Here is a 26,091-nt window from a genome sequence, read left to right as displayed (position 1 = left end):
AGAGCTGTAGGTAAACACACAGTCACCATGGGAGAGATGTGGAAGCTGGGGCCCAGGTGACGAGGGCGGTTCCCTCTCCCTCTCTGATTACAGCTAAGTAGCTCAGGGAAATGGACCTGGGCTCCCACTAGGTCTCCTGGATCAGGTAGCAGATAGATTAGTACCTCATTACCACTGTCCTCACAAGAAAACCACGGAAATTACTGCCCTGCCTGGCGGGGAAGAACGCTAGTAGAGTCCATTTTCCCTGTGGAGAGCCCAGCCTCTGCGGAGTAAGGGGCACCGGCGGGAGGGCACCCAACAGCTCACTCACCCTTGCACCTGGCCTCCTCCTCCTGCCCCGCAGCTTCTCTAAATGCAGAAAGACAAAGCTGTTAGGAACCTTGATTAAATACGTTAAGTCTCAAAGGTGGAGTTGGTGTCTAGAAGCACAGCAGACCTGACATTGCAGTCTGAAGAACAACCTGAGCTCAGTAATTCATGAGCACAGCAAGGACTTTTCACTGGAGCAAAAAACAAAACAAAACAAAAAAGTTCCTTTAGCCGCCAGTTTGACCTGTTTCCTACTCAAGTGTTCCACGTAGACGGCTGAGAAGGGGGAAGATGACAAGCACAGGCTCTAGAGCCAGACTGCCCCAGGATTTGCCATGTGAACTTGAGCAAGTCTTTTAGTGTCTTTAAGCTTCAGTTTCTTCCTCCGTAAAATGGAGAGAACTTTTGAACCTCTTCATAAGTTCGTTGTGCCGGTTAAATGAGATGGTCCATAGGACCTGGCATATAATAAAAATTTCAGTCAATGTATAGCTGCTAGTAGTAGTGGCAGCAGTATTTTCATTTTAGGATAACTTTTACCATATTTGAAATAAAAATTCCAACTATCCAAAAGAAATGTATGGCATAATGCTGCCTCCGTCTACTCTTCTTGGAAACAGCAAAACATTATAAATAAAATAGCTACAGCACATCTAATATTTTTTCATGTTATTTCCAGGTCATGAGGGTCGAATTGGCATGGCCTCGATCAAGATGAAGGAAGGGCATGAATTCGATGGAAAGAAACTCTTTAAGCACATTGCCGACTACCTGCCTGCTTATGCAAGGCCCCGGTTCCTAAGGATACAGGTGAGACCTCTTGTTATCAAGTTCAATTCTCCTCTCTCATGGAGACCCTGTCTCTTAGGCAACAAATCCCCTTCTACCATGGCGACCACATTGGCCAAATTTTCACTACCCTTTCCAGGAAGTTCAACAAGGAAGCAGAAATATCAGAAAAGTAGAACTAGCAGAAACACAAATCCTTATCCCTTTCTTCCTAAAATTGACCAGGCCAGTTCATTCAACAACAGTGTTAGCAAGTAACGCTCAAAGTCTATGTTTGGGGATATGTGACAGACACTTAAAACAGAAATACTCTGACCCTCCTATTTGTTATTTCCCGTTTTGGAGAATGGAAAAATCCACTGACGTCATAGACCTTTCTATGGTGCGAAGTTCAAATGGGCGTCATTAGCCAGTTGGAGCTACCAAAGGTTTAGCTCTCACCACTAGAGGGATTTTTTTTCTTTCTTTCTTTCTCAAACATTAACCCCTAGGCTCATTTAACACTCTCACTTTTGGACTTTGAGCTCTTCAGTCCTGAAGAATTGAGAAGTGTCAGGTTACCAGGCATTGCTGTGGCTACAAAACTGATGTTCACAAAGCACTGACATTTGCTTTACAATGAGATCATAAAAGTTAAAAATATCCTCAGATCATCCCCTATTAATGGAAGAAAAGACAGATCTTCAGTGGAGCAAACAGGCTGAAAGAATAGAGTTGTCTGTGTAGGTGGTCACACCTTTAATCAGGATATTCCACTCATACCTGAAGCTCACCAAGCAACAGACTCTGCGCTCCACATTTCACGCCCCTCAGGTGATCTTAAAGCTTTAAGGGAATGAGCCCTGGCTGGTGCTCCTACACCAAAAGATGATGGGTTCAATCCCCAGTCAGGGCACATACCCCCAGGTTTCGAGTTTGATTCCGGTCAGGACGAATGCAGGAAGCAACCAATTGCTATTTCTCTCTCACATCAATGTTTTCTCTTTCTTTTTTTTCTTTTTTTCTTTTTTCTCCCTTTTTCTCTCCCTCCCTCCTTCTCTTCCCCTCTCTCTAAAATCAATAAACATGTCCTTGGTTGAGGTAGGGGAGGGGGAAGCTTTAAGGGAATGAAAATTACCTTCACACAGGGCCCCCTAGTGGAGCTTCAGGAAAAATGATATATCCATATCATACAAAATGCATTCACAGCTCTCAAAGGAGCCAGAGGTGCCAGCCTCCTTGCCCCACCTCTCTCCCTTTCCCTGCACCTGATCTGTTTGCAAAAACGCCACAACAATGTGGGCTGTTTGATGTCTTTCAGGACACCATTGAGATCACTGGAACTTTTAAACACCGCAAAGTGACCCTCGTGGAGGAGGGCTTCAACCCTGCCGTCATCAAAGATGCCTTGTATTTCTTGGATGACAAAGCAGCAATGTATGTGCCTATGACCGAGGACATTTACAATGCCATACGCGCTGAAACTGTGAAACTCTGAACATTTCCAGAAAGAAACTGAACGGACCCAACTTTAATTTGATTAAAGATTGTGGGGTGCATTTTTCATGCATACCAATACAGGGAGCCTTTTCTAAATTACACCTACACCTCTGCAAGTGAAGAGACTTAGAGATGATTACTTTTCAGTGTGCCCCTACTGGTTTTAGTTGCAAACTAAGCTTGTTAGAGGGAAGGAGGGGCGGGTGTTGTTGCTTTTTGTTTTTTAATATGTAATAAAATAGATGACCGCCAGTATATGAAATGGTACTCTCCTTCCTTTATCCTGAGCCTGGTAGTCCCATTGGTAACTATTCACAGATGCCTCACTCATAATGATTATAGCAATAGGTAATACAGGGCAAGGAGTTGGGAGGTTGCGGCGGGGGGGCGGGGGGTGGGGCGAATAGCCCAATGGAAATCCCGCTTCTGTGTAAGGCTAACTCTCCCCTTGAATAGCATCTGGCCACCGCCTAAAACAGCATTATCCAAAAGGTGAAAGTGCCGCCTGTATAGTTCTTAAAGAAGACTCAGCGATAGCACCAGCATTCGACACATAAAAGGTGCTAGGTAGATATTCTTTAATCACATCAAGGGCTGCAAACAAATGCCTTCAGGATTCACATCGGTAATGTCACAAATGAGTGTGGCAAACGTGAGGTTGGCCACTACTCTGCTTCGGTTGGCTGCGTGTTATCATGTGAAAATACAGCCCAGGCACTGCTGGAATCTTCTGATGATTCAGAAGCTAGAAAGCTGGGTATACATGTGAATCTCCCAATTTTTAAAATGTGAAGTCTCAAAATATTTTCATTTATATGCATCGCAAATGAAATATACCTGTGACACCCCCAGTGCCACAGGCCCCTCAGATCTAAGCTGGTTGCATAGCAAAGCCGATCTCCTGCCAGAGAGCCTGTCCAAGGACCCAAGGACCCTGCCTTTGATCTCCCAGGGATAATTTGAACCCAAGTGATGGGACACCACATGACCTTTGTTTCTGGCGTTGTGCAATGTGTTACCTGTAATCCTGCTGAAGTGGATTGGTGGTGAGCAGAGGTTGAAGCAATGACGTCATGTCACGAGGGGCACCTTTTTTGGAGGAAAGGTCAGCACTTGCACTTTTAGCCAGAACATGGTGTCCCGGTAACCAGAGCCAGCTGGGGGTTGTCCACCTTTGACATTTTAGACTTTCCAATTAGAAACTCTTTCCCAGACTGACCAGTGAGGAGTTGGATGGGATCAGGCAGGGTAGGGTAAGGGCCTTGTGGGTAGGGAAGATGGTAGATAAGGAGGAAACAAACCAGATGGTCAGGATGTGAACAAGATAGGCAGAGTGTACCCACTTCCCCCTCAACCCGAGAGCGGGAACTAACAGTGGGGAGATGAGGGCTAAAGGAGATGCCTGGTTTCTGTAAGGGAGCCCAGAGAGGGCAAAAGCAGAGACGTTTAAACCTGGGCTAGTGAGCTTCCGCGGCAACCCGTTTGGGGACCCTTCCCTCGTGTCGAGAACTTTGTTACTTTCACTGTAATAAATGTCACTTCCCTTTGCTCACCCTCTCCCCACCATGAATTGTCCATGGATTCATTCATCAACATCTTGAGACAATGAACCCACCAGCTCACACTCACGTCTCAGCGGCTTCCTCAGCCTTCCACTGCCCCAAACCTTCATGATTCCTGCCAGACATTGTGGTGGTTAGAGGCACCAGCACAATATCCTCATACCTCAGTTTGCATGTGTGTACACAAAATTAAAACATTACCTGTTACAGATAATCAATTCTGAAGACTAATTTTTTTCTCTTCTAAAAGGGTTAGAAATTGTGCTCATAGAAATACCTGAACAAATCATAATTTAAAAGTATCAGTGGGTATTTTCAAAAACAAAAGTTGATATCCATGTAAATCATTCAACAGGTCTTCAATTTCAAATGTATGTTTGAAAACATGTAATCAGTGCATTTATCGGAGGCTATGAGCACCAAAATAATTTGGAGATAAACCCAGGAAAGATCAGCATGAAATGGAAGCTAATGAGAACCAGTATAAAAATGGATAAGATTAATCAAGTGCAGTGACCCACCCTAAGGGATGATTTGTCAGTGTGAGGCTGGCTCATCCATCCACTATACGCTTGATCTTAGCCAAAAGGCCAAGTGATCATCCATCCACCCTATAAGCATTGAGTGGGTGCCTGCTATGGACTGAGAAATGAAGTTCCCCAAGCTTCTATCTAGGAAGTCAGGTCAGACATTCAAGAAAGTTGACTGGGAAGACCCCTAAAAGGAAGGTCCTGGTCCTTTTAGGTCAGTGATTGAGCACTGACCTATTAACCAGGAGGTCACGGTTCAATTCCCTGTCAAGGCACATGCTTGGGCTGCAGGCTCCATCCCCAGAAGGGGATGTGCAGGAGGCAGCCAATCAATGACTCCCTCCCATCATTGATGTTTCTTTCTCTCTCTCTCTCTCTCTCTCTCTCTCTCTCTCTCTCTCTCTCTCTCTCTCTCTCTCCCTTCCCCTCTCTGAAATAAATAAAAAAATATTTTTTTTAAAAAAAAAAAAAGAAGAAAAGGAAGATCCTGTCCTTGTGTTTAAACTTTTCAACAGCAATTGTTTTTGTGGCGGGGGGGCCAGATTTGGCAGGGATCTCCCTTTTCTGAGTCCAGCATGGAAAGAGAGATGAATTGGTTCTGAGTGGAGGCGACTGGGGATTGAGAAATAAAAGAAAGAAAGAAAGAAACAAAACGCAGAAATAGAAACAAAGCTGGGACTGGGTGAGACCGCCATCCTCTCTGATGGAGGGACAGGAATCCAGAGCAAACAGAGCAGAGTTTATTTTATACCCCCAAATACCAGGGGGTTTCACCAAAAACTTAGGATCAAAGGAGATCATTTGCTTTCTAGAGTAGTCCGGAGCATTCCTGGTGCTTGACTGGATTTACATATCGAAGTCACACTCCCCGACACCTGGGCTGCAATGAAGGCCAAGCGTGTTCCCCGGGCACGGCTCTGCCTGTCGCCCTGAGTTCAGCTGACAACAATTAAAGAAATGGCCATGTGCCTTCCCAGGGGCCCTCTGCGTGTTTTGTCATTGCAGTTGGTGGGGCTGCATGAAGTCTATAAGAGACGCTACGAGGGAGGACGCGTCACACCATCACTCCAGCACTGTTCCCGGGGAGGGGCTGACTGGCCAATACAGACCTCCTGGTCAGTGTGGCTGCTATGCCCCACAGCGCACCAAGTGCCGTGCGGTAGTATGTATATGTAGCTGGTGGTCTGTTCCATTATGATCATCAATTTCCCTTTGCACAGATGTCATGCTTTTATGAAGCTGTAAGCTCCATGAGGGCAGTTTATGTTTATCTTGCTCATCATTATAAGAGATTATTGTGCCGAGATTTCATGATCCCCATGGACCACCAGGGAGCCGAGTCCGATGCAATAAACAAAAGAGCCTCTTCCATGCTAGCATGGGCTCTGTCCCACTCACGCCGACAGCATGGCGGGAGAGAGCGCAAACTTCGACAAGTCAAGGGTTTTTTTATAAGGGTGGTGATGTCACTGCTTTGTCTGACCCTGATTGGTTGGGTGAGGGCTAGGGTCCAGTTGGAGGATAGATCTGCCCTGCCCCACAGCACAAAATGGAGTCCGGAGTTAGCCTTGCTCTGCCCTGCCCTCTCAAGATCACACTAGAAGTCTTATTAAAACAGACTGCTGCAGCCTATCAGAATTGGAATTTGCATTTCTAACCAATTCCTGGCTGTTGCCATGTTTTGAGAACCACTGACATAGAGAAAAAGCATCCAGGGTTATACATCATGTGTGCTTAGTGTAATTCGGCTCTTCAGAGCAGGGTTATATTTTATTAACTGAGGCTCACGTCTCAGATCTGGAGGGACTCAGAGTGCAGCCCCGGGAAAGGCCCAGCACAAAGCTGCACTTTGTCACCGTTAGCCCTCGATTGTTCTTGAAAATTCACATTGACCGCACGCACATATTTCTTTTCTAGATATACAAATCCATATCAAAGTTAAAAGCAAACCTCTTTATTTGATGCAAGAAAAACTGTGGCCTGGGAGGCTCAGTGCAAGCCAAACGTCGCCCAGCTCATCGGCCCCACTGAGCTCCCCCCTGACACCTGGGGGAAGAAACACTTCTCAGAGACCAGTGGTGCTCAGTGTGCGGTCCTGGACCAGCAGCCGTACCTGGAAACGTGTTAGACATGCTCACTAGCAGGCCGTGCCCCAAACCTGCTGAATCAGAACCGCTGGAATGGGCCCAGCAATCCTTCTGAGCAAACCCTGCTGGGGATTCGGACGCAGTCTCAGCTAGAGAACCGCAGGCGTCGAGCAGTGCTTCCCAAGCTTGTGGATGCAGAAGCAGTTCCTGGGGGTGCCTGTGGTCCACACACCCCTTTTTGAGTAGCAAGGGACTCTAGCGCAGTGGCTCCCCATCCTGCGGCACACTAGAACTATTTGGGGAGCTGTCAGAAATCCAAAGCCCAGGTCCAGCCCATATCAATTAGATAAGATTTAATAGAGTGGGAGCCAGGCTTCAGCATTTTTTTCTTAGGGCAGGTCACTGCACTCGATTAATCTTATCCATTTTTAAAGATTTCAGGTGATTCCACTATGCAGCAAAGGTCAAGGACCACTGATAGGGAACAAATATTATGAAACATTAAACTCTTTTTTTTTTTTTACGTTAAGATCTTGACAAAGAGTCTCTCCTTGACCAAATTCCATGCTAGGCTCCTTGTCGCCCCCTTGTGGACATGGCTGCAACCCTGTCCTATAAAGAGGTGAACACTAAGTTTCTGACAGTTAAGGCTACTGTCCTAGGCTAGGATGACCTGAGCCCCCTTAAAGTACCTGCCAGCGAAAACTCAAGGATGCCAAAAGAGTTGACTGTGTTTTCTATTCAACACCTGCAGATGGGCCCCTCTTCCCCAGCCTCTGTGGAGGGTAGGGGCCTAACTTCAGTAAGCACCAGGGCGCAAACCCAGGTGGCTTTCACATGGACCAAACCCCCCTTCTTGCTTTTCGCAGTTTTTCACTTCCCTGACTCTACTGAGTTTCCACATGCCCCCCCCCCACTCCCTGCACCCTTTTTCTCCCTTTAAAGTACCCAGTGACCGCTAGACAAGTCAAAGTTGAGTCCAGTTCCTGTTAGACTCTTTCCCTACTGCAATAGTAATTATCCTACATACTAAAGAGGTAATATGCAAATTGACCATCACTCCAACACACAAGATAGCCATCCCCATGTGGACACAAGATGGCTGTCACAAGATGGCCAGCAGGGGAGGGCAATTGTGGGCGATCAGGCTAGCAGGGGAGGGCAGTTGGGAGGGACCAGGCCTGAAAGGGAGGGCACTTAGGGGCGATCAGGTCTTCAGGGGAGAACAGTTAGGGGTGACCGGGCTGGCAGGGGAGGGCAGTTAGAGACAAAAAAGCCTGTAGGGTAGGGCAGTTGGAGGTGACAAGACCTGCAGGGGAGGGCAGTTAAAGGTGACCAGGCTGGCACCTGCTGTCCCGCCCTTCTGTTGCTCCCCCCGCTCCTCTCCCATAGCTTGCTGCCCCGTCCCTCCTGTAGCTCTCCACCACTTGTAGTTCACTGCCCCACCCTCCTGCAGATTGTGATCCAGTCATTACATGGTCAGTCGTTACACCTCACAATGTAACGGATAGTTAGCATATCCCTCTCTTATTATAAACTATAAGCCACAGTGCCTGCTTTCTTCATACCGAGGGCTCCTCCAGACTCTCTTGTTCACAGTCCAACCCAAATCTTCAGTATCCTCTAAAATCAGAATCCACCCGGCTGGCTCAGTGGATGAGCACTGACCTGTGAACCAAGAGGGCATGGTCAGGGCACATCTCAGGTTGCGGGCTCGATCCCCAGTGCAGGGGGCAGCTGATCAACAATTCTCTCTCACCATTCATGTCCCTATCTCTCTCTCTCCCTCTCCTTCCCTCTCTGAAATCAATTTTTTTTTTTTTTAATTTTAAAGCAGAATCCAAACGTATATGCATTTAGGCTCCAGGACATGAGCTGATTAATTAATCAACGTTTCCATCATCAAGTAAATCACACAGGATATGCTTTTTCTTTTTTTCATAGACAAGCACAGTTTATTTCTACATTACATTTCATATCACAAGCTAAAACCACAGAAGCTGCCTGTCCGTACACCACCCTGAGCCCTTCTCCCCTGACCAAACTGCTAGAACCTTCTGGGCCAAGCTGGTTTACACTCTCCCTTTGTACACTTATATGAGTCATAAAACCTCTATGAGAATCTGAAGAGAAAAAAAAAAATTATAAGCTTCCCCCAATAAAAATGCACGCTCACATAAGCACACACAAACTCAGCGTACAATTCCCAGAGGCTCGGAGCCGCCCTGGCACCCCTGGCTGGCCCCTAGGCTGGCACCCCTGGCCTAGACCATGGCCTGCAGGGGACAGCAGGGCAGCTGCAGCCCGCACTGCAGGCTGCACTCGGGGAAGCTGGGGACGCTGTAGAACTTGATGAGTTTCTTGAAGGCACTTTTCTTCAGCATCATCATCTCGTCGGGGAACCTGGAGAAGATGTTGGCCGCGGAGGAGGAGCCCCCGTTCTTCCCGGGCCCCTCGGAGGACAGCGGCTTCTGGGCACTCACGGGCACGCTGTTGCAGCTGAGCGAGCGCACGGCCTTCTTCTTGCTCCGCACGGACAGGTAGCTGATCAGGAAGGAGGACGGCTTGCGCTTGGCCACGGCCGGGGCCTCTTCGGAAAAGCAGTCGCCCGGCGGGTCCAGCGGGGTTTCCAGGGGGCGGCCGTCTTCCCTCCCCACCAGGCCGGCCCCCACGCGCTGAGGCTGCTGGACGATCCTCCGGGCCTCGGCTAGGTCATCCTCAGCTAGGTCATCCTCAGCCCCGCCAGGGGCCTGCAGGGCCACCTCGCTGCTGCTCGGGGCTCTGGGGCCCCTGGGTTGGGGGATGAGGCCCCTGGCCTGAGGGCTCGGCTGGGAGGTACAGTGCTGACTCAGGATGAGAGTGGCGGCATCACGAATGAGATTCCAGTCTCTCAGGATGTCCTCCCTGGTGGTGAACTGGGAGGTCACGGTGAAGCGGATGATCAGCTTGTCCTGGACAGTGGCCGGGATGAGGAAGATGCGGCCGGCCTTAGCTATTTCCTTCAACACACTCTCCGTGAGACAATTAGGACCCTGTTTGAAGGATAAAGAGAAGTGGAGTCTGTACCTGTAAGCACCCCCAAAAGCCCAGCTATTTACAGTTACATGCGAAGCCATCACTGAATAACATGATTCCTAGCCTCAGAAGAGGACATTACCTTGAGTCGGAAAACCACCAGGCCAAGGTGCCTCTTGGCAGGAATTTCAAAGAAAGGGTCGTTCCTGACCAGAGATTCAAAGTACTTAGCTAGTTCAGTCCCCTAGAATTGTAAGTAGAGAGAGAGAGCTGATGAACAGTCAGGCAAGGGAGAAGCATGCATTAACTTTCACTCTGCTACGTGGGTTTAGGGCCTTCCAACCATTGAGACCAGATGGCTTCGGCCACATCTTCATCTCTGTCTGATTTTGCTTCTCTTCCAAGCCAGAAACCTTCCCATGACTCCCTGTTTCTTGTCATTTCAGACCTACCTCCAGGCTCATGTCTCAGGGCCTTCTTTCAACTCACCCCAGAACCAGAAGGCATGTACTACCCTGTTTCCCCGAAAATAAGACAGTGTCTTATATTAATTTTTGCTCCCAAAGATGCGCTAGGTCTTATTTTCAGGGGATGTCTTATTTTTTCATGAAGAAGAATACGGTACACATTTATTGTTAAATGAAAATAAAAGAAATTTATTACCTATATATGGTACAGTAGTACGGTAGTTGTCAACACAAACCAGACAAACTGTGAATCCTACAGTATCAAGAATTTACTCATTTATTCAATGACAATCATGTCATCATCTTCTGGAACATCATCATAACAATCCAATTCCTGAATTTCCTGGTGAATTTCTTGTGACTCCATTTCTTTCAGAATCAGTGGACCAAATCTCTCATGTTTAAAATAGCATTCTGAGTCATAGCCTAGGGACCTTATTTTCAGGGGATGCCTTATATTTCACTCAGAAGGAAACCTGTAAGTAGGTCTTATTTTCGGAGGATGTCTTATTTTCGGGGAAACACAGTAGTATTTTGTGATCGAGACAATCTGGCCTCATAGTCTGGATTCACAGCTCCTTGACCCGCCAAGGGGTCAAGGGAAGGCCAACACCCAGCCCAGGCCCTGAGGGTTGCAGCTTGTTTCTACGGCACATAAAGGCACCATCTTTCCCTCGCCTCCCAAACCTTTCCACCTCACATGCCCTTGCATCCCTTTTTCCCCGATATTCCACAAAGAACGTATTCTACACATCATCTCCACGTTCACTGTGGAGAGGCTTTGTACCTGTTCAGAGGACACAGAGTTTCTGCTGGAGATGAAAAGTTTCTCAAAATTGAAAGTAGTGATGGTTGCACATTGTTATTTCAGTTAATGCCACTTCGTTGTAGACTTACGCATGGTTAAAATTGTAAAGATTTTTAGGTATGTTTTAGCATAATAAAAAAGTTTAAGCTTTGCATCATATTGATCTTTCCCTGAAATTGGGTCATTTCCATTTTTTTCTTTGTTATTTCCTATATTGTTAACTAAACAAGAACAGGATTTGTCTTCTTTCATTTCTTAAAATTTCTCCAAGCATCCAATCACATCAATCAAACATTTGCTAAATAATTGCTATCCCCTGGTTCTCACACCTGCTACTCTATTTCAAGGGAAGGCAAGGGATTCAGCTAATCGAGTCTTTGACTAGGACAGTGGTCGACAAACTCATTAGTCAACAGAGCCTAATATCAACAGTACAATGATTGACATTTCTCTTGAGAGCCAAATTTTTTAAACTTAAACTTCTTCTAACACCACTTCTTCAAAATAGACTCACCCAGGCCGTGGTATTTTGTGGAAGAGCCACACTCAAGGGGCCAAAGAGCCACATGTGTGCCGACCACAGGACTAGGATGAAACGAGTTTCTCAGCCAGAACCCTTGTCTCTCTCCACTGCCTGGTCTCTTTAAAACAGTCTTCAAGAACTCCTCGTGGTCAGGCCCTGAGGCTCTCTCAGGGAAAGCACCCTGCTCGATATTTCCTAGCTGCTTTATGTGTCTTGCTCTGCTCAGTGTTCTTCTAGCTAACAAAGAGACGGCCACCCTGACTAGTCAACTCCCAGCAGCCCGAGAACAGCCCCGACACCTGCGCCCCACCTTCCTCCCCACGGGGACACAGCAAACCCAGCGCACCCCACAGTCCTCGCATAAACGATCACATACATGTCTGACGTGCGCTTGTAGATTCTTCACCCCGAAGGCCCGAATCACAAACCAGAGCTTAATAGAGCGAAACCGCCGGCTCAGGGGGATCTGCCAGTGCTAAAACAGAGGAACACAGAGCCAGGTGAGAGACAGGACACCGCCCCCTCGGGCCCTCCTGGGCCTTAGCATCCTTGCCTGCCCATCCCCCAGGGACGTGGGTATCACCAGATCTCTGAAGCGGTTGCTAAGGAGCAGCCAAGGCAAGTTACCCAAGGCTGCCCTGTCATGTGATGAAGTCACTGATGAAGGTGAGTAAGTCTTTGACCAAGACCAGGATAAGTGGAAATCAAGTCCATGACCCTGAACCAAGGAGAAGACGCTTTATGCTTAGGAGCAGCTTTAAACATTTCACCCCAGGCTGAAACTCAAGGTAAGGAAGGGCAATACATTTTTCCCCCTAAGGGAACCTCATTTCCTTGAACAGCAGAAAATAAAGTTCTATTTCTCCTCCCTACCCAACCCCCAAACTTTAAAATAGAGCGGTCAAGCCGAAACCGGTTTGGCTCAGTGGTAGAGCATCGGTCTGCGGACTGAAAGGTCCCGGGTTCGATTCCGGTCAAGGGCATGTACCTTGGTTGCGGGCACATCCCTAGAAGGGGGTGTTCAAGAGGCAGCTGATCGATGATTCTCTCTCATCGATGTTTCTAACTCTCTATTCCTCTCTCTTCCTCTCTGTAAAAAAATCAATAAAATATATTTAAAAAATAAAAATAAAAAATAAAAATACAGCAGTCAAGAGCTCAGAGGCCGGAGCCCCACCGACCTGGTGTCTCCTGAGTCTGCCCCACCAGGCTGCGACCTTGGGCAGTGCCACCTACTGGTTCCTCGTGGGGCAGAAAAGGAACAGCACCCCCAGGGAAGTGGTTGAAAAGTCTGTAAAGAGCTTCACCGGAAGTTGACGGTCAGTTGGGCTATTTACACAATTAAAATGTGAGCCACAAACCACAGTAGTATTTCTGCCTCGCACCTAGATGGTCATCATTTCATTTCACTTTCTCCATCCTAACTTCTCCCCATGCCCTCGGGGGCATCTCTCCAGCTTTCAGATTTCAAATGAGCATCTGCATGTCAGCCTCTGTTAGACTAAAATCGACCTTTTTTTTTTTTTTTTCCTGGTGACTAAATTCAACAGAGCTTAAAGTTCAAGGTTGCAGGCACCATAGATTTGAAAATTTTCAGCGCCATATCTCATCAATGTCTCAGATCTGAAAACAGAGCAAAGGATGTGGGAAACATTTACAGTTATTCCGATGGGTAATGTGGTTTCTAGTGACCTCTTCTACCACAATTTCTGTTGACTGAAAAAAAAATATTGACCCTATTCATCCACAGGATTGCCAAATCCTCCAAAACATGCTCACCCCAGCTTCCTGGCCCAGGCGCAGTTGGGACCTTACCCCTTGGTTGAGACAGAATTTCTCCCACATCAAATACTAAGCCTTTGATTTCCAGGCAAAACACTCGTGGTGAGCACCAGCTTGGGAACGTTCATTTACCAGCAGAGGGCATCAAAACCCAGACACAGAGCAAAATCCCAAGGAAGACGTAACCTCCACCACTTGTTTAGATGGACACTGGGAGAAAAACGAATGGATGCTAGGGGCCTTCTCTAAAAAAAATCATTGCTTTCCAGATGCTTATAAATTAGCTACTTTATTTCACCAGCAAATTAAAGGAGAGGCAGAAATTATTTTAATTTTGATTTCTTCACACTGTCTATATACCCAGTTATTCCTCCTGTCACTATTCTAAAACCAAGCCATGCTGACCCAGCTGGGTGGTTCCTGCTTATAGCGCCTTTTGGGCTTACACTGGTGACATGCTCTCCTTTTCTCTGCATTGTCTTGCAGAGGAGACCTGTAAGACAGTGAAGTACCCCTCTCCCGCCCCACATCCCTAATGTCAGAGAACAGTCCCTGAGTTTGGGTGGCTCCAGGTCCCCAGGAATGAAGCCCCTAAGTCTTCTCTCCCAGGATGCTGTGGGCTTCTAGTTAAAGCTGCAGCCTCCTGGGTGAAAAGGAGCTCGGGGCACAGGTCAGAGCAGTAGGGAAGGCCCCCAGGTCACAGCAAATAGCAGCTTTCGTTTTCCAGGCGTTTCTTTGTAGACTTGAAAATTAAATCCATGGGATTAGAGGTGAGAGAAGAAAATGTACAAAGCAGCACTTTCTAGATGTGGAAATAGAAACAGTAAGTTTCCAGACTCATAGATGCAGAGAACAGACTGGTGGAGGCCAGAGGGGTAAGGAGACAGGGGAGGGGTGAAAGAGGTAAAGGGATTAAGAAGTACAAATTGGCAATTACAGAACAGTCACGGGGCTGTAAGGTACAGCATAGAAAATATAGTCAATAATGTTGTAATAACTATGCATGGTGCCAGGTGGGTACTGGAAATATTGGGGGCACCCCTTTGTAAAATATATGATTGTCTAACCACTGTGCTGTATGCCTGAATGTGCACATATAAGGAAGTCAAGGTCACTAAGTTTCCCAACGCCACTGCCGCCTCCCCATGGATATGACAAGCAATTTATTTGTTTGCCCTACAATTACAGGAAGGACTGTCTTCTAATTGAGGCGTTAAATCCGAAGAACCTGATTCCCCAAGAGATGGGGAATGTGAGCTGAGAATGTGGGCAGGTTGGGAAGACGGAGATGCAGCTAGTGAAAACACTGGGAATGTTTAGAAGCACCCAGAAACTCAGGAAGGATGTCCCCGCCCCACCCCAAGGCGGAGCCTTCCACAGGGCCTCTACGTGGACAAAAACAAAAAGGTGATTTAAGCAAGGAACCCCTTTTCCTACTCAAGGAAATTCTGCGCCCTGCCCTGCTGCTGGGTGGCAGGCAGAAAAGATCGTTCAGGACAGAGGAAGAAGAGAATTGCTCCGTTCTTGGTAAGGAGACAATTCTCAGAATAATAAATAAATAAATTTAAGGGCCACAAAAATATTAAAATATAAATAAAATTTTAATAAAAGGGCCACAAGTATTTAGGAAAGGTGCAGACTGCCTCAAAAGTTGGTCTCATTTTTAGGGTTTTTAAGTGTCCTGCGTTTCATGCTGGGCACAGGTCTGCAGTAGCAATATGATGGGGTGGCCTCCCCATGTGCCACTTTCTGACCAGAGCTGACATACAGGAGACTCTGGGGGGTCACGTGCAGCCAACTTCCATTTCAGAAACCCCACCCCTGCTTGCTCCTGGCCACTCACCATGAAGTCGGTGGCCGCACCCGAGTTGGCATGCCTGAGGTAGACGGGGTTCACGCTGAAGGTCTGCTGCAGCTTGTACTTGTTCTTGACCCTGTGGGTTCCCGGGGAGCATAAGTGGCAGAGGCCTCTCCAGGGGGAGCAAGGCTTTCCCGGGGGAGCTGGGGGCCTGGCTGCCACACTCACCAGAACCCAGTGCAGTCGAAGTGCACCATCATCCACTTGGAAGGATTGAAGGTGAAGGAGTCGGCGAACTCAATGCCCTTCAGGAACCCCCGGAACTCGGGGCACAGGAAGGCAGTGCCTGCATAGGCAGCATCGATGTGGAGCCACAGCCCTTCCCTGGCACCTGGAGGGGCAGAGGTCGCCTGGCTGGGAGGTGGGGCCGGGGTGGGAGTGGGGGTTGCCAGCAGCCAGCTAAAAGGCATCTCTTGTCTGGCCCAGCTGGCTGGGGGGCTACAGGAAGAGAGCCGGGAAAGGCCGGCCTGCTCTGGCTTCCCGGGACATCAAGGCCCATGGGGATGAGCGGGCCTCGGTGTGAGGAGTGGGCTGGACGAGGCCCCACCACCTCCTACAGGGAGAGCCTACGGAGCCCCGCCCTGGCCTGCTCCCCTCCCTGGCCAGGGGTCAACACCGGTTGGCCTCATCCTAGAGCTCTCTGGCACAGACCCCAACTTGCCGCAGGCCCGGAGAGCAATATTAATGCATCTAATACGCACATAATGTTAATGTGTCTGGTACAGGCCTTAGAGAGGGATGTCCCTCATCCTAGCTGGTTTCTTGCTCAGAGACTTTAAACAATCACATTTGAGCTTTTTTCTGTCTTGATCTCCCTCCATGGTTTCCCCTACCCTACACTTTTCATTTTCTTAGCCTCGGTCAGAAGACATTTCCCTGTCCTCATTCTCCCTGTGCGTCAGGATGCAGCCTGCTTTACGCCAGTTTTGACATAAAGTGAGAAGGTGAGAAGCCCGAGTCGAGGCTCACACTGTGTCCTCCTAGGACAGGACGCAAGGGAGAGCAGCTCTCGCCCCTGGTCACCCCTCTGGGGGAGCAGTGGCCTGGCTGTCTGGGCGGACACATTTGTCACCCGTGGTGGCTCTTCCTACACTCTCCGCAGTGAGCATGGAGGGGCGGGTTAATTCCACAGAGTTCCTTTCAGGTTCTTGCTCTAGGGAACATTCTAGAATTCATGACTTGTCTTCCCAGCCGGACGGGGCAGACTTACATATGGGGCCCAGCTCTGAGAGGCAGTCAAAGGCACAGACCCCAGTGGTCCCCAGGGTGGCACAGACCTGGAAGCAAACACAGGAAGTTAACGCGGGAAGGTGGGCTCTTGGGACACAGTTGGCTTCAAAGAAAATTTAACCACAGATATTATCTACCCCACCCTTTCCACTAGAGCAATGGGTATCTCACACTACATTTTGCCGTGACCCACAGTAATAACTGCATCTTAGCCCAGTCGTTGTGGCTCGGTGGTTAAGCATCAGCCCATGAATCAAGAAGTCACGGTTCGATCCCCAGTCAGGGCACATGCCCAGGTTTCGGGCTCAATCCCCAGTGGGGGGCCTGTAGGAGGCAGCCGATGGATGATTCTCTGTCATCTTTGGTGTTTCTATCTCTCTACCCCTCTCCCTTCCTCTCTAAAAATCAATAAAGACGTCTTTTTTAAAGAACGAAATAAATTTTATATGGTAACCTAGTACTTATATATATATATGTGTATTTAAAATAAAAGTTTCAAAAAAAATAAATTAAATAAATTAAATTAAAGTTTCGCCGAAACCTGTTTGGCTCAGTGGATAGAGCATCGGCCTGCGGACTGAAAGGTCCCAGGTTCGATTCCAGTCAAGGGCATGTACCTTGGTTGCAGGCACATCCCCAGTAGGGGGTATTCTCCCTCATCGATGTTTCTAACTCTCTGTCCCTCTCTCTTCCTCTCTGTAAAAAATCAATAAAATATATTTTAAAAATAAAAATTTCACCAAACAATACATCCTCTGGCTACAGGAATGCACTTGGAGATTTTTCTATCCCATTTTTTTTTTTTTTGACATGCTGATTATGAACCCCCCAGATTTATTTTCTAACACACAAACAAAACAAATAGCAACTCATAAACTATAACACATTGCACTGGAGGGCCTTTCTGCTTCTGTTTGCAGCATGTTACTGACCTGAATTCTGCCAATATTTCTTCCTTACCGCCCAGTCTATCAGACTGAGCTCAGAACACATTTTGACTTACAAAGACGGGCACCAGGCCCTGCTCCTTGTCCTCCTCGATGGCTTTCTGAAGAGCTTCCCCTCGGAGTGAGAAGTTGCTATCCACGGGCAGAAACTTCATCTTCACAAGAGAGATCAAACCAGCCTTTTCCACGGAGGAGTGAGCCTGGCAGGACCACGGAAACCGTTAGCAGAGTCATCCTGGGAGGAGCACTCCCCGGAAACTGCTGAAGCCAGACTAAGGGAGTCCCTTATAACATTCAACACTGTCCCTGCGGTTCCTGGAGATAATCTCTCAGGCCTGGGCTCCCCTAAGCCCCAGGACACTCGTGTCTAGAAGAAAAGGACTCCAGGGCCAAGACTCGGGAAGCCAAGCAATGGCCTGAAGGTATGGCCTGTGGTGGGCAACTCACCTGGTCAGAGGCGTAGGCAACAAGCCGCGCGTTCAGGGTGGACTCATCCGCCCCGGGCTCAGACGCTTTCATTTCCAGGATTTTGTTCTTTCTTGCCGCCAGTAAGGCGATCAAGGTGGACTCGCTGACTGTGCTCTGTGAGGGAAGAAGGATTACCAGTGGCAGCCTCTCCCTGGGTTCTCTTCCAAATTCCCCAGGCTCTTCACAGGAGTGTGTGTGTGTGTGTGTGTGTGTGTGTGTGTAATAGCTATTCCTCCGGAAAGCATACAGCTCCTGCCTAAGCTCACAGACTTTTTCTGCTTTCTCCATTCACAGCACCCTAAGCAATCCTGGGACACCTCTCTCTAACTTTCCAGGGAAGTAATGAAAGCACATTGTAACCTAAAACCAGCATCTTTATTAGAGAGGCCACAGAAACCAAAAAGAGAAAGGTTAGCTCCTGATAGATACAAGTTTGGTTATAGGTATGCTTGTTCCTCTTGAAAAACATGCTTAAAAGAAAGCACTCCGGTCCTAGCCGGTTTGGCTCAGTGGATAGAGTGTCGGCCCGCAGACCAAAGGGTCCTGTGTTCGATTTTGGTCAAGGGCATGTACCTTGGATGCAGGCTCAAATCGATGTGTCTCTCTCACATCGATGTTTCTCTCTGTGTGTCTCTCCCCATCCCTTCCACTCCGCCCCCCCCCCCCCGCCCCACAAAAAAAGTCAATGGAAAAATAACCTCGGGTGAAGATTAAAAAATAAAATAAAAGATTTTAGAGGCTATACTTTCTCATTATGATGCAGTAAAATTTAAAATATTATGTAGGATATACACTGAGTATAATATATATATATATATATATATATATATATATATTATATTTATATATTAGATTATAATATATAATGAAGAACATATATATTATATATTTATATGTATTATATTATAATATATAATGTATAACATATATTATATATTTATATATGTAAATATATAAATATATATATTTGAAGAACCATCATTTGATAGATATACAAAAGATAGGTTGTAGGACTGGACGAACTGATATACGCTGTTAATTCCTCACTGCCAAGGGCCTCCTGGACCTGGGAGGGATGGGAAGAACCTCCACGTGCTCCTCTTTTCCCATTAACGTACGGTGTAAAGCGGGACAAGGGAGGGGAGTTGTCAGATTGTAAACTAAGAAAAGTGAATCCAGTAAGACAGGAAATGTGATGATGCGTTGACCTTTTCATCTTTTTCAAGGAAAAGAGAAAGAGTGGAGATGGTGGAAGCATCAGTGTGAACCAGTGGGAGTTGAGAAGGGAGTGGCAGCAATGGGTGGGGGTGGCCAAGGAGGGGGTGGTAGCTATGCCAGTGATGGCGTGGGCGACGATGGTGTCAACCATGACAGTGATGATGGTAATGGCGATGGTGGGGTGAGAGTGACATATGGAGACTCCTGACGAACAGGAGAATTGCCCAGGCAAGGGTTTGGCTTATCTCTCACTACTTGTTCCCCATGCCAGGGGGAGCTTGGATAATGGAGGCACCTGCAAGACGCCTCCCCCGTGGCTGCCAGGGTGGTGGTGCAGGAAGTGCTCTGGGAGTCCCAGCATCTTCGCCAGCCAGTCCATGACGTTCATCTCCAGCTCCGTGCACGCAGGGCTGGAAGCCTGGAAAAGGGAAAGCAGCCTCATCCGGTTAGCCCCAGGGCACCAAGCGGGGCCCAGAAATTCATCTGCCTCTGCCCTGGTGTTCCCCTGGCCTTGACAGTATCTCTGGAGAAGGGGTCAAGGCTGGGCCCTCTGCCCCAGCCCCACCCCATCCTCTATGGGAAAAGAATGTGGGGCTTTGGATTCTTGCCACCCTCGATGATGTGGATTCTCCTGGGACTCCAAGCCCTAGAAATGGTTGCTTCCATTGGGCTCCCCAAGCCCCTTAAATACCCAGCTGAGATGCACTTGGTAGGCCAGGAGGAAGTTTTAGGACTAAGAAAGCAAACACTCCTTCCTGGAAATGATAGCTCCTATCTTCCCTTCTCAAACGCCCTCCCTCTCCCCCCTCCCCCCCCACCCACCAACAACACACACACACCCTATAACAGTTCAGGCCTAAAATATAAAGCTATTCTAAGAGTATTCTGGCATAATTTAAAGCTGATTGGTGCTTCTGGGGTTATTAAGGGAAGTCTTAGGGCCTCAGAGACAAGAGCACAAGTGAAGTTGTATCTACAGGTGCCAAAGTGCTTAGTTAGGGTCACAAACGGTGGCAATAACCAGCTCTCAGTCCAAAGCTCCTCTCTTGTCTTTGAGCGGTGTGCTCACGGGGAGATAAGGTCCTTCAGCCTCACTTGCTTCATTTACAAAATGGGGCCTATACTCACGATTCCAAAGGATCACAGGACAAGTTGAGATCATTTAGGTAAAGCTTACGTCCAAAGACTATAGCCATGGTTGCTATTTAACTTGGAACCCTCGTCAGAGACCAGGACCAAATATGTGGGCCCCGGATGTCAGTTCCTGCTGAGTCCCTGTTGCCGCTGGTCACAGGTGCAGCCGCTGCCACTCACCCAGGTGAATCCCAAGCAGTTGATGGCATCAGCCAGCATGTCGCCCAGCAGAGACGGCCAGGAGGTGAGAGCTGGGTAGTAGGCGTGCATATGGGGGCTCTGCCAATGGACCACCTGGAGGCAGAGCATGCACACAGTGACCCCGGGAGGCATGTGCAGGAGGCCGTCCTCCCCAGAGACCCTCCCTGGCAAGGGGAAGCACCCCGTCTGGAGATGGGCTGCTCCCCACATTTTTAAGACAGCCAACGAAGTGACACAGCTCCGTACAAATCAGGCACATTCACAGTGTCCTTGCCACCCACATTTCTCATCCTCTCGGCTAGATCTCCAGGGGAGCGTTTGCACATATGCAAAGACTAGAAGGGAAGATGTGAACTGGAAACTGCTATAGGAATTAGGGTGGGGGGTTCTCGGTAATGTTCACATTAGTCTCCAATGCTTATCTCCCCCGCCACCCCTGCCTGGTAATAAGAAGTAGGGGATACTGTTGAAGACAGCAGTTGCTTGTCTCATCCAGTTTTGTAAAAAGCAGTCTCTGTGTTAGGGATCGCTGAGCTCTCTGGGCAAGCATCTCCTGCGGGGGGGTAGGGGTGAATGGATGTAAATCTGTCCTTAGCTCCCCGGTGGGGATGGAGAGAGGAGAGAAGAGGGAAGGAGAAGTGGAAGCCCAAAGGCACACAATCAGCTTAAGCTGGATGTAAGGAGGAGCCCAGCAGAACAGGTCCCTGAAGCATCCTCACCGGCCTCCCTGATGATCTAATCTGGCTTCATCTCACTTCTCTGCCAACGCACCCTGTTTATCTCTTCATTCGTGGCCTTGAGCAATGCTGTGTGCCCTCACAGGAAGGAAGGTATTGCTCACACAGATATGACCCCCTAAAATCTGTCAGTTCATAGAAAGCTACAACCTATTCATTTCCTCCGCAAATCCTTGCCCAATCCCCGGTCCCTTTGATCCCTTCCCTCAGCCTGTGGGACTCTCTCTTTCTAGCTGTTACATTCTTCTGAGAGCTCATTAGAGGACATCTTGGTGTAGCATCGAGTTATTTATGGGGCACAAACTCCTGTTATCCCTCAAGGGTAAGGACAGTGTCCTGGACAGCGTGGATGGTAGAAGGAGCCTCAGGTTTAAACTCAAAGGCACGGGCTCCAGTGCCACCTCTGCCCGGACCAGCTGTGTCCCCTTGTCTATTTACTCTGAAGCTACTGAACTTCAGCTCCAAGGTCCCATGTTTGCATGATTCTCTTTTGAGACCCATCCTTCATTTTATTTTCTTAAAGGGGATCTTAAAATTTGTAGGGGATTCAGGCCCCATAAAACCAGGCTCTTCCCCTGCACCTCTCTCAACCTCAGTTTCTCATCAAAAACTAAATCCTGACCCCTGGGGTTGCTGTACCAACTGGCCTGGAGGAAACGTGTCCAATGTAAAGCACCAATGTGAACGGTGACCACCTGGTGATGGACACATCACTTATCCGGACTTGACGCTTAGGTGATCATACCACTTCCTCTGAGTTGCACCAGGCGGGAGGCATCGTAGGGAGCAGCAGCATCTCCCACTCTCCATGATTTGCCTTATTTAATTCCCCCAGCACCCATATGAGGTAGGTTCTCCCGTGACCCCTGTCTTACAGCTGAGAATTGGGGCCGGCTGAGAGGCAGCGTCCGTGGGATCACACGTCCCTCAGAGGGGCAGGCAGCAGCGCCCAGACAAGCACCCTGGCTGTCCGATCCCAGAGCCCAACGGCCTGGGCAGGATGGCAGCCTGCCCTCTCTCTCCCCCCGCTGCTCTCCCTCAGCAAGAGCAGGTTTATCTAACCAGGATGGGGATTAAAGCCAAATGATCGTGGTTGTCTTTGTTTTCTTCTCTGCATCGTGGAGGTGGCCGGGAGAGAAAAGCTAACCCAGTTGTCAGTGAGACGCTGGCCAAAATGAGAAAGCAAAGGGCCCACAGCTCTCAAGCCGGCTCCGGGCGGCTGTGCAGCCTGTGAGATGAGATGAGCGATTGGGCCCCGTTACCGACGTGCTTAGCGACATTATTGTGGAAACGCAGAGGAGGGCTCCATCCTCCGGACCCTATCAGGGGGCAATTGGGCGTTCTGGGGAGATACGCACAGTGAGATAAGCCGGAGGGGGCGCTTATCAAAACAGACAGGCCTCTCCGTCCAGAAATGAGCCCCTGTGACCGCACGCCCAGCAACTGCTGGACTTTCTCAATCGAAGGAATCGGCTCATTTCCGCCTCTTCTGACGGTTGCTTTCCCGGCACTACCCACTTACAGTTGGCCCCTCGGCAGATGACATTTGACAGATTCAAATCCACCAGATAATCTTATCGGGGAGCTAGCCTCCTTAGTAAAATTTGTACTGCTATAAAACTTTTCAAAAGATGCTCCTGACGCAGGCTGCCTGGTCAGAGAGAGGAGAATTTGGCCGGGCACGAACTGGCCCTCACTGTCTGAGTTTGAGTAGCTTCCCGCCTCTGGCTCCAGGCACAGGTCGGGCACACCTGAGGGAGGCCACAGCTCCTCGGGGTGATGGCAGCAGATCTCAAGTTGGCCTCGGGCAGATCGGCTGGGCATGTGCTGGTCAGGGGGAGTGAGCGGGACAGCCAGTGTGTGGGGGGGCACAGCCGAGGGAAGGCACCTGGGGGCACTGCACAGCCTGAGGCCCTCCGTCACTCACCAGTGGAGGCCAGAGCCTTGGGAGGAAGACTGGCCCAGGTTAAGACCCCGTGTTTTCCAGGCAGGAACTCTGTGGCTTTGGGAAGACAATGAACTCTGTGCCTCAGTTTACTCACGTGTAAAGCAGAGATCATAGGGTCCCCGTCGGATAAGACAAGCTGGCCTGCAGTGCAGCTGGTACAGAGCCTGGCATGTGGCCCGGAGCCCAGCAAAGGGCAGCCTTCCAGGGAGGAGGACCTGCACTGTCAGCAGGAACACACACCCCCCCCCCCCCAGCTCCTCACTCCCAGCGGCAGGGACATGGCCAGGGCCCATGGCCCATGGCCCGAGCCTCGGCTCCAGCCCCAGCCCCAGCCCCAGCCCCGTGCAGCACCCAGCTTCTGTCTGCGCCCTGGCCCCTGGCTGCCCAGGTCGTGCCCTTTGTCTCCAGGAGTGTGGGCGAGCCGGGGAAAGCCCCTGCTTACTCCCGAAAAGCAGCTCGGTCACCAGACCTCAGCCTGATAAGGAAGGAGGTGGCTGCGTCTCACGGAGGAGAGAGAAGGGGCTGACGCCTCACTCAGCCTCCCAGGTGCCCAACCCTCGGGGGCTGTGTTCTCAGCCTCCTTCTCGCTCTGTCCCCTGTCCCATGAGCCCTGGTCCTGCGGCTGTGCTTCAGGGCCACCCCAGCCCCCTCTCTCTGCTGTGCTCGCCACAGGTGTCCTTCCTCCTCAGACCCAATCTCACCTCCCCCCACCCATTGGACAGCCACACTTCTGTCCTTATTCTCTCTCGCTCCCTACCCGACACCACAGCTCCCCTGGCATCAGAAACCAGGTGTCAGTCCAAGTCCCGGCCCTCCACGTGCCCAGAAGTTGGGTATGAAGGTCGGCCGAGCGGCTGAAGGGTCATCCCAGGCCTTTCTCCCGCCTCCCGCCGCCCTTCTATGCCCCGACGGCCAGAGTCACTCCGTGGCCGTGTCTCACCCCGGGCATGATGACGCGCTCGATGTCCCCAAAGATGCTGCCCCAGCTTTCGGGGTCCTCGGGCGCGCTCTCGGGCAGCTGGGCTCGCAGGTAGCCGGGCCGCACGTCCGGGGTCACCCGCCGCTCCCGCACGGTGCTCAGGTACTGGCAGATGTAATCCACCATCTGCTTCCCTGCAGGGGGCAGAGGAACCGGCCTCGTGTCCCTGGCCCGGCCTGGCCCAGAGTGCTGTGCCCTCGTGTCTGAGCTAAGAAACGTGGTGAAAGGGAGAGGGGCTCATGGGGGAGAGATTGGATGCCTAGCTGAGGCCTTGTTTTCAAAGGAACAAAACGAGTGAGGGTGTGAATGAATGATGGAGGGAATGTGTGAGTGGACAAATGAACAAGAGGGAAAAATCTCCAAAGCATAAAACTCCAGGGTCAACGTAATCCTTTTCCTTTTCCTCCCCTTCCCTGGACAGTATCAGCCTTGATCATCTCTCCCACCTTTCTCCCAAGAACAGAGCATCTGTCAGTGCATTGCCTTACAGCAGAAACTCTGTGGCTCCTTCTATGCAAACACTGTTACACACACACACACACTCACACACTCACACACACACTCACACACTCACTCACGCACTCACACACTCACACACACTCACACACTCACACACACTCACACACTCACTCACGCACTCACACGCACTCACACACTCACACACACTCACACACTCACACACACTCACACACTCACACACACTCACACACTCACTCACGCACTCACACGCACTCACACACTCACACACACACTCACACACTCACACACACTCACACACTCACACACACTCACACACACTCACACACTCACTCACGCACTCACACACTCACACACTCACACACACTCACCACACACTCACACACACTCACACACTCGCACACTCACACACACACTCACACACTCACACACACTCACACACTCACACACACAATCCCACACGCACACAGACCACACGCTTTGTTGGCACAGATGGCAAGTTCCCATCCCGGGTTCTGATGAAAGGGGGGAAATCTATCTGTTCACCATTCCCAATGGATCAAAAATTCCTCGTGTCTTAGAGCCATAGACTTCTTTAAGAATAGGATTAAAACTATAGGCTGACATGCATGCAAAATTTGGTCTTTCTGAGGTTCATGGAATTCCTAAAGCACAATCACAGGCCCCAACTAAGAACCCTGCACTAGCCTGGAATCTTGCTTGAATCACTTTACCTGCGCCCCCCCCCCCCCCACCACCACCACCACCACCCATGCTTAGAAAATTTTTAGATGCTCCCCCTAAAAAAAAAAAAAAAAAAAAAAATTTTTTTTTTAACCAAATGAATGAACAAACAAATAGGCAGAAAGATAGCCTAGCCAAACACTCGGAAGCCCCTGCAAGTGATTTATTCTCCAGGAGGGTGTGCCAGTCTGTGGGGCCTCTGTTGAAGTCTCTCTCGGGCTCGCTCTCTCTCTCTTTCTCTCTCTCTCTCTCTCTCTCTCTCTCTCTCTCTCTCTCTCTCTCTCTCTCTCTCTGTCTGTATCTGCATACTCATCTCTCTTTCTCAATATATATAATTCCTCCTTGGTACTCCTTACGCTCCTTTCCCCATGCAAAAAATCAAGTACAATAAAATAGAGGAATGGAGAGGGAACCTGAGCCTCTTCCCTCTGCACCACCTCATGCAAAATCCCTACGACAGCCTCGGACAAAACCGGGCATGAGACAGACGCTTCTGTGCCCTTCTCTCCTCGTTTTGCTCTCCTTCACCCCTCCCCCGGCCCGATGCTTCTCCTGCCTGCAGCAGGCCCCCCTCCCTCCAGAGGCCGGGGAGCCCGGGGCCCAGCCCTCCACTTGTCCAGGGACAGCACCAAATGTATCTGTGTTCCACACACACACAAGAACCTGCTCTCAGCCGAAAGTGTTTTCAGAAGCAGCGATAGAAGCTAGTGCAGATTAACATCTACAGGCTGACAGCCACTTAGTGAGTTATGTCTGGATGGAGGAGAGAAAAAAAAAAAAAACTTGGATTCTGACT

General features: G+C 49.4%; 2 protein-coding genes across 3 annotated transcripts in view; one reads left to right on the top strand and one right to left on the bottom strand.

The window, feature by feature from the left end:
• The window catches only part of SLC27A2 (solute carrier family 27 member 2), a 40,397-nt gene extending 37,562 nt beyond the window's left edge, over positions 1 to 2,835 (top strand). For both annotated transcript variants that reach the window (XM_084894244.1, XM_084894243.1), the window contains 2 exons: positions 992 to 1,122; positions 2,402 to 2,835. In XM_084894244.1, coding sequence (XP_084750370.1) covers positions 992 to 1,122; positions 2,402 to 2,578 — 308 coding nt within the window. In that variant the 3' untranslated portion in view covers positions 2,579 to 2,835. The remainder of the gene's footprint in view (positions 1 to 991; positions 1,123 to 2,401) is intronic.
• A 5,863-nt stretch (positions 2,836 to 8,698) lies between these two features.
• HDC (histidine decarboxylase) lies at positions 8,699 to 24,200 on the bottom strand (the record flags this gene model as incomplete). Its single annotated transcript, XM_084879646.1, has 9 exons — positions 8,699 to 9,791; positions 9,917 to 10,018; positions 11,949 to 12,047; positions 15,198 to 15,288; positions 15,381 to 15,543; positions 16,423 to 16,489; positions 17,446 to 17,589; positions 17,837 to 17,971; positions 24,036 to 24,200. 9 exons carry the CDS (start codon positions 24,198 to 24,200, stop codon positions 9,024 to 9,026), a joined length of 1,734 nt encoding a protein of 577 aa, XP_084735772.1. The 3' UTR covers positions 8,699 to 9,023.
• Between the last annotated feature and the right edge of the window lie 1,891 nt (positions 24,201 to 26,091).

Source organism: Pipistrellus hanaki (genome assembly GCF_964339955.1).
Source record: "Pipistrellus hanaki genome assembly, chromosome: 1".
Classification (NCBI taxonomy): Eukaryota; Metazoa; Chordata; class Mammalia; order Chiroptera; family Vespertilionidae; genus Pipistrellus; species Pipistrellus hanaki.
The sequence above is the reverse complement of the archived record's forward strand: the minus strand, read 5'-3'. Positions and strand labels throughout refer to the sequence as shown.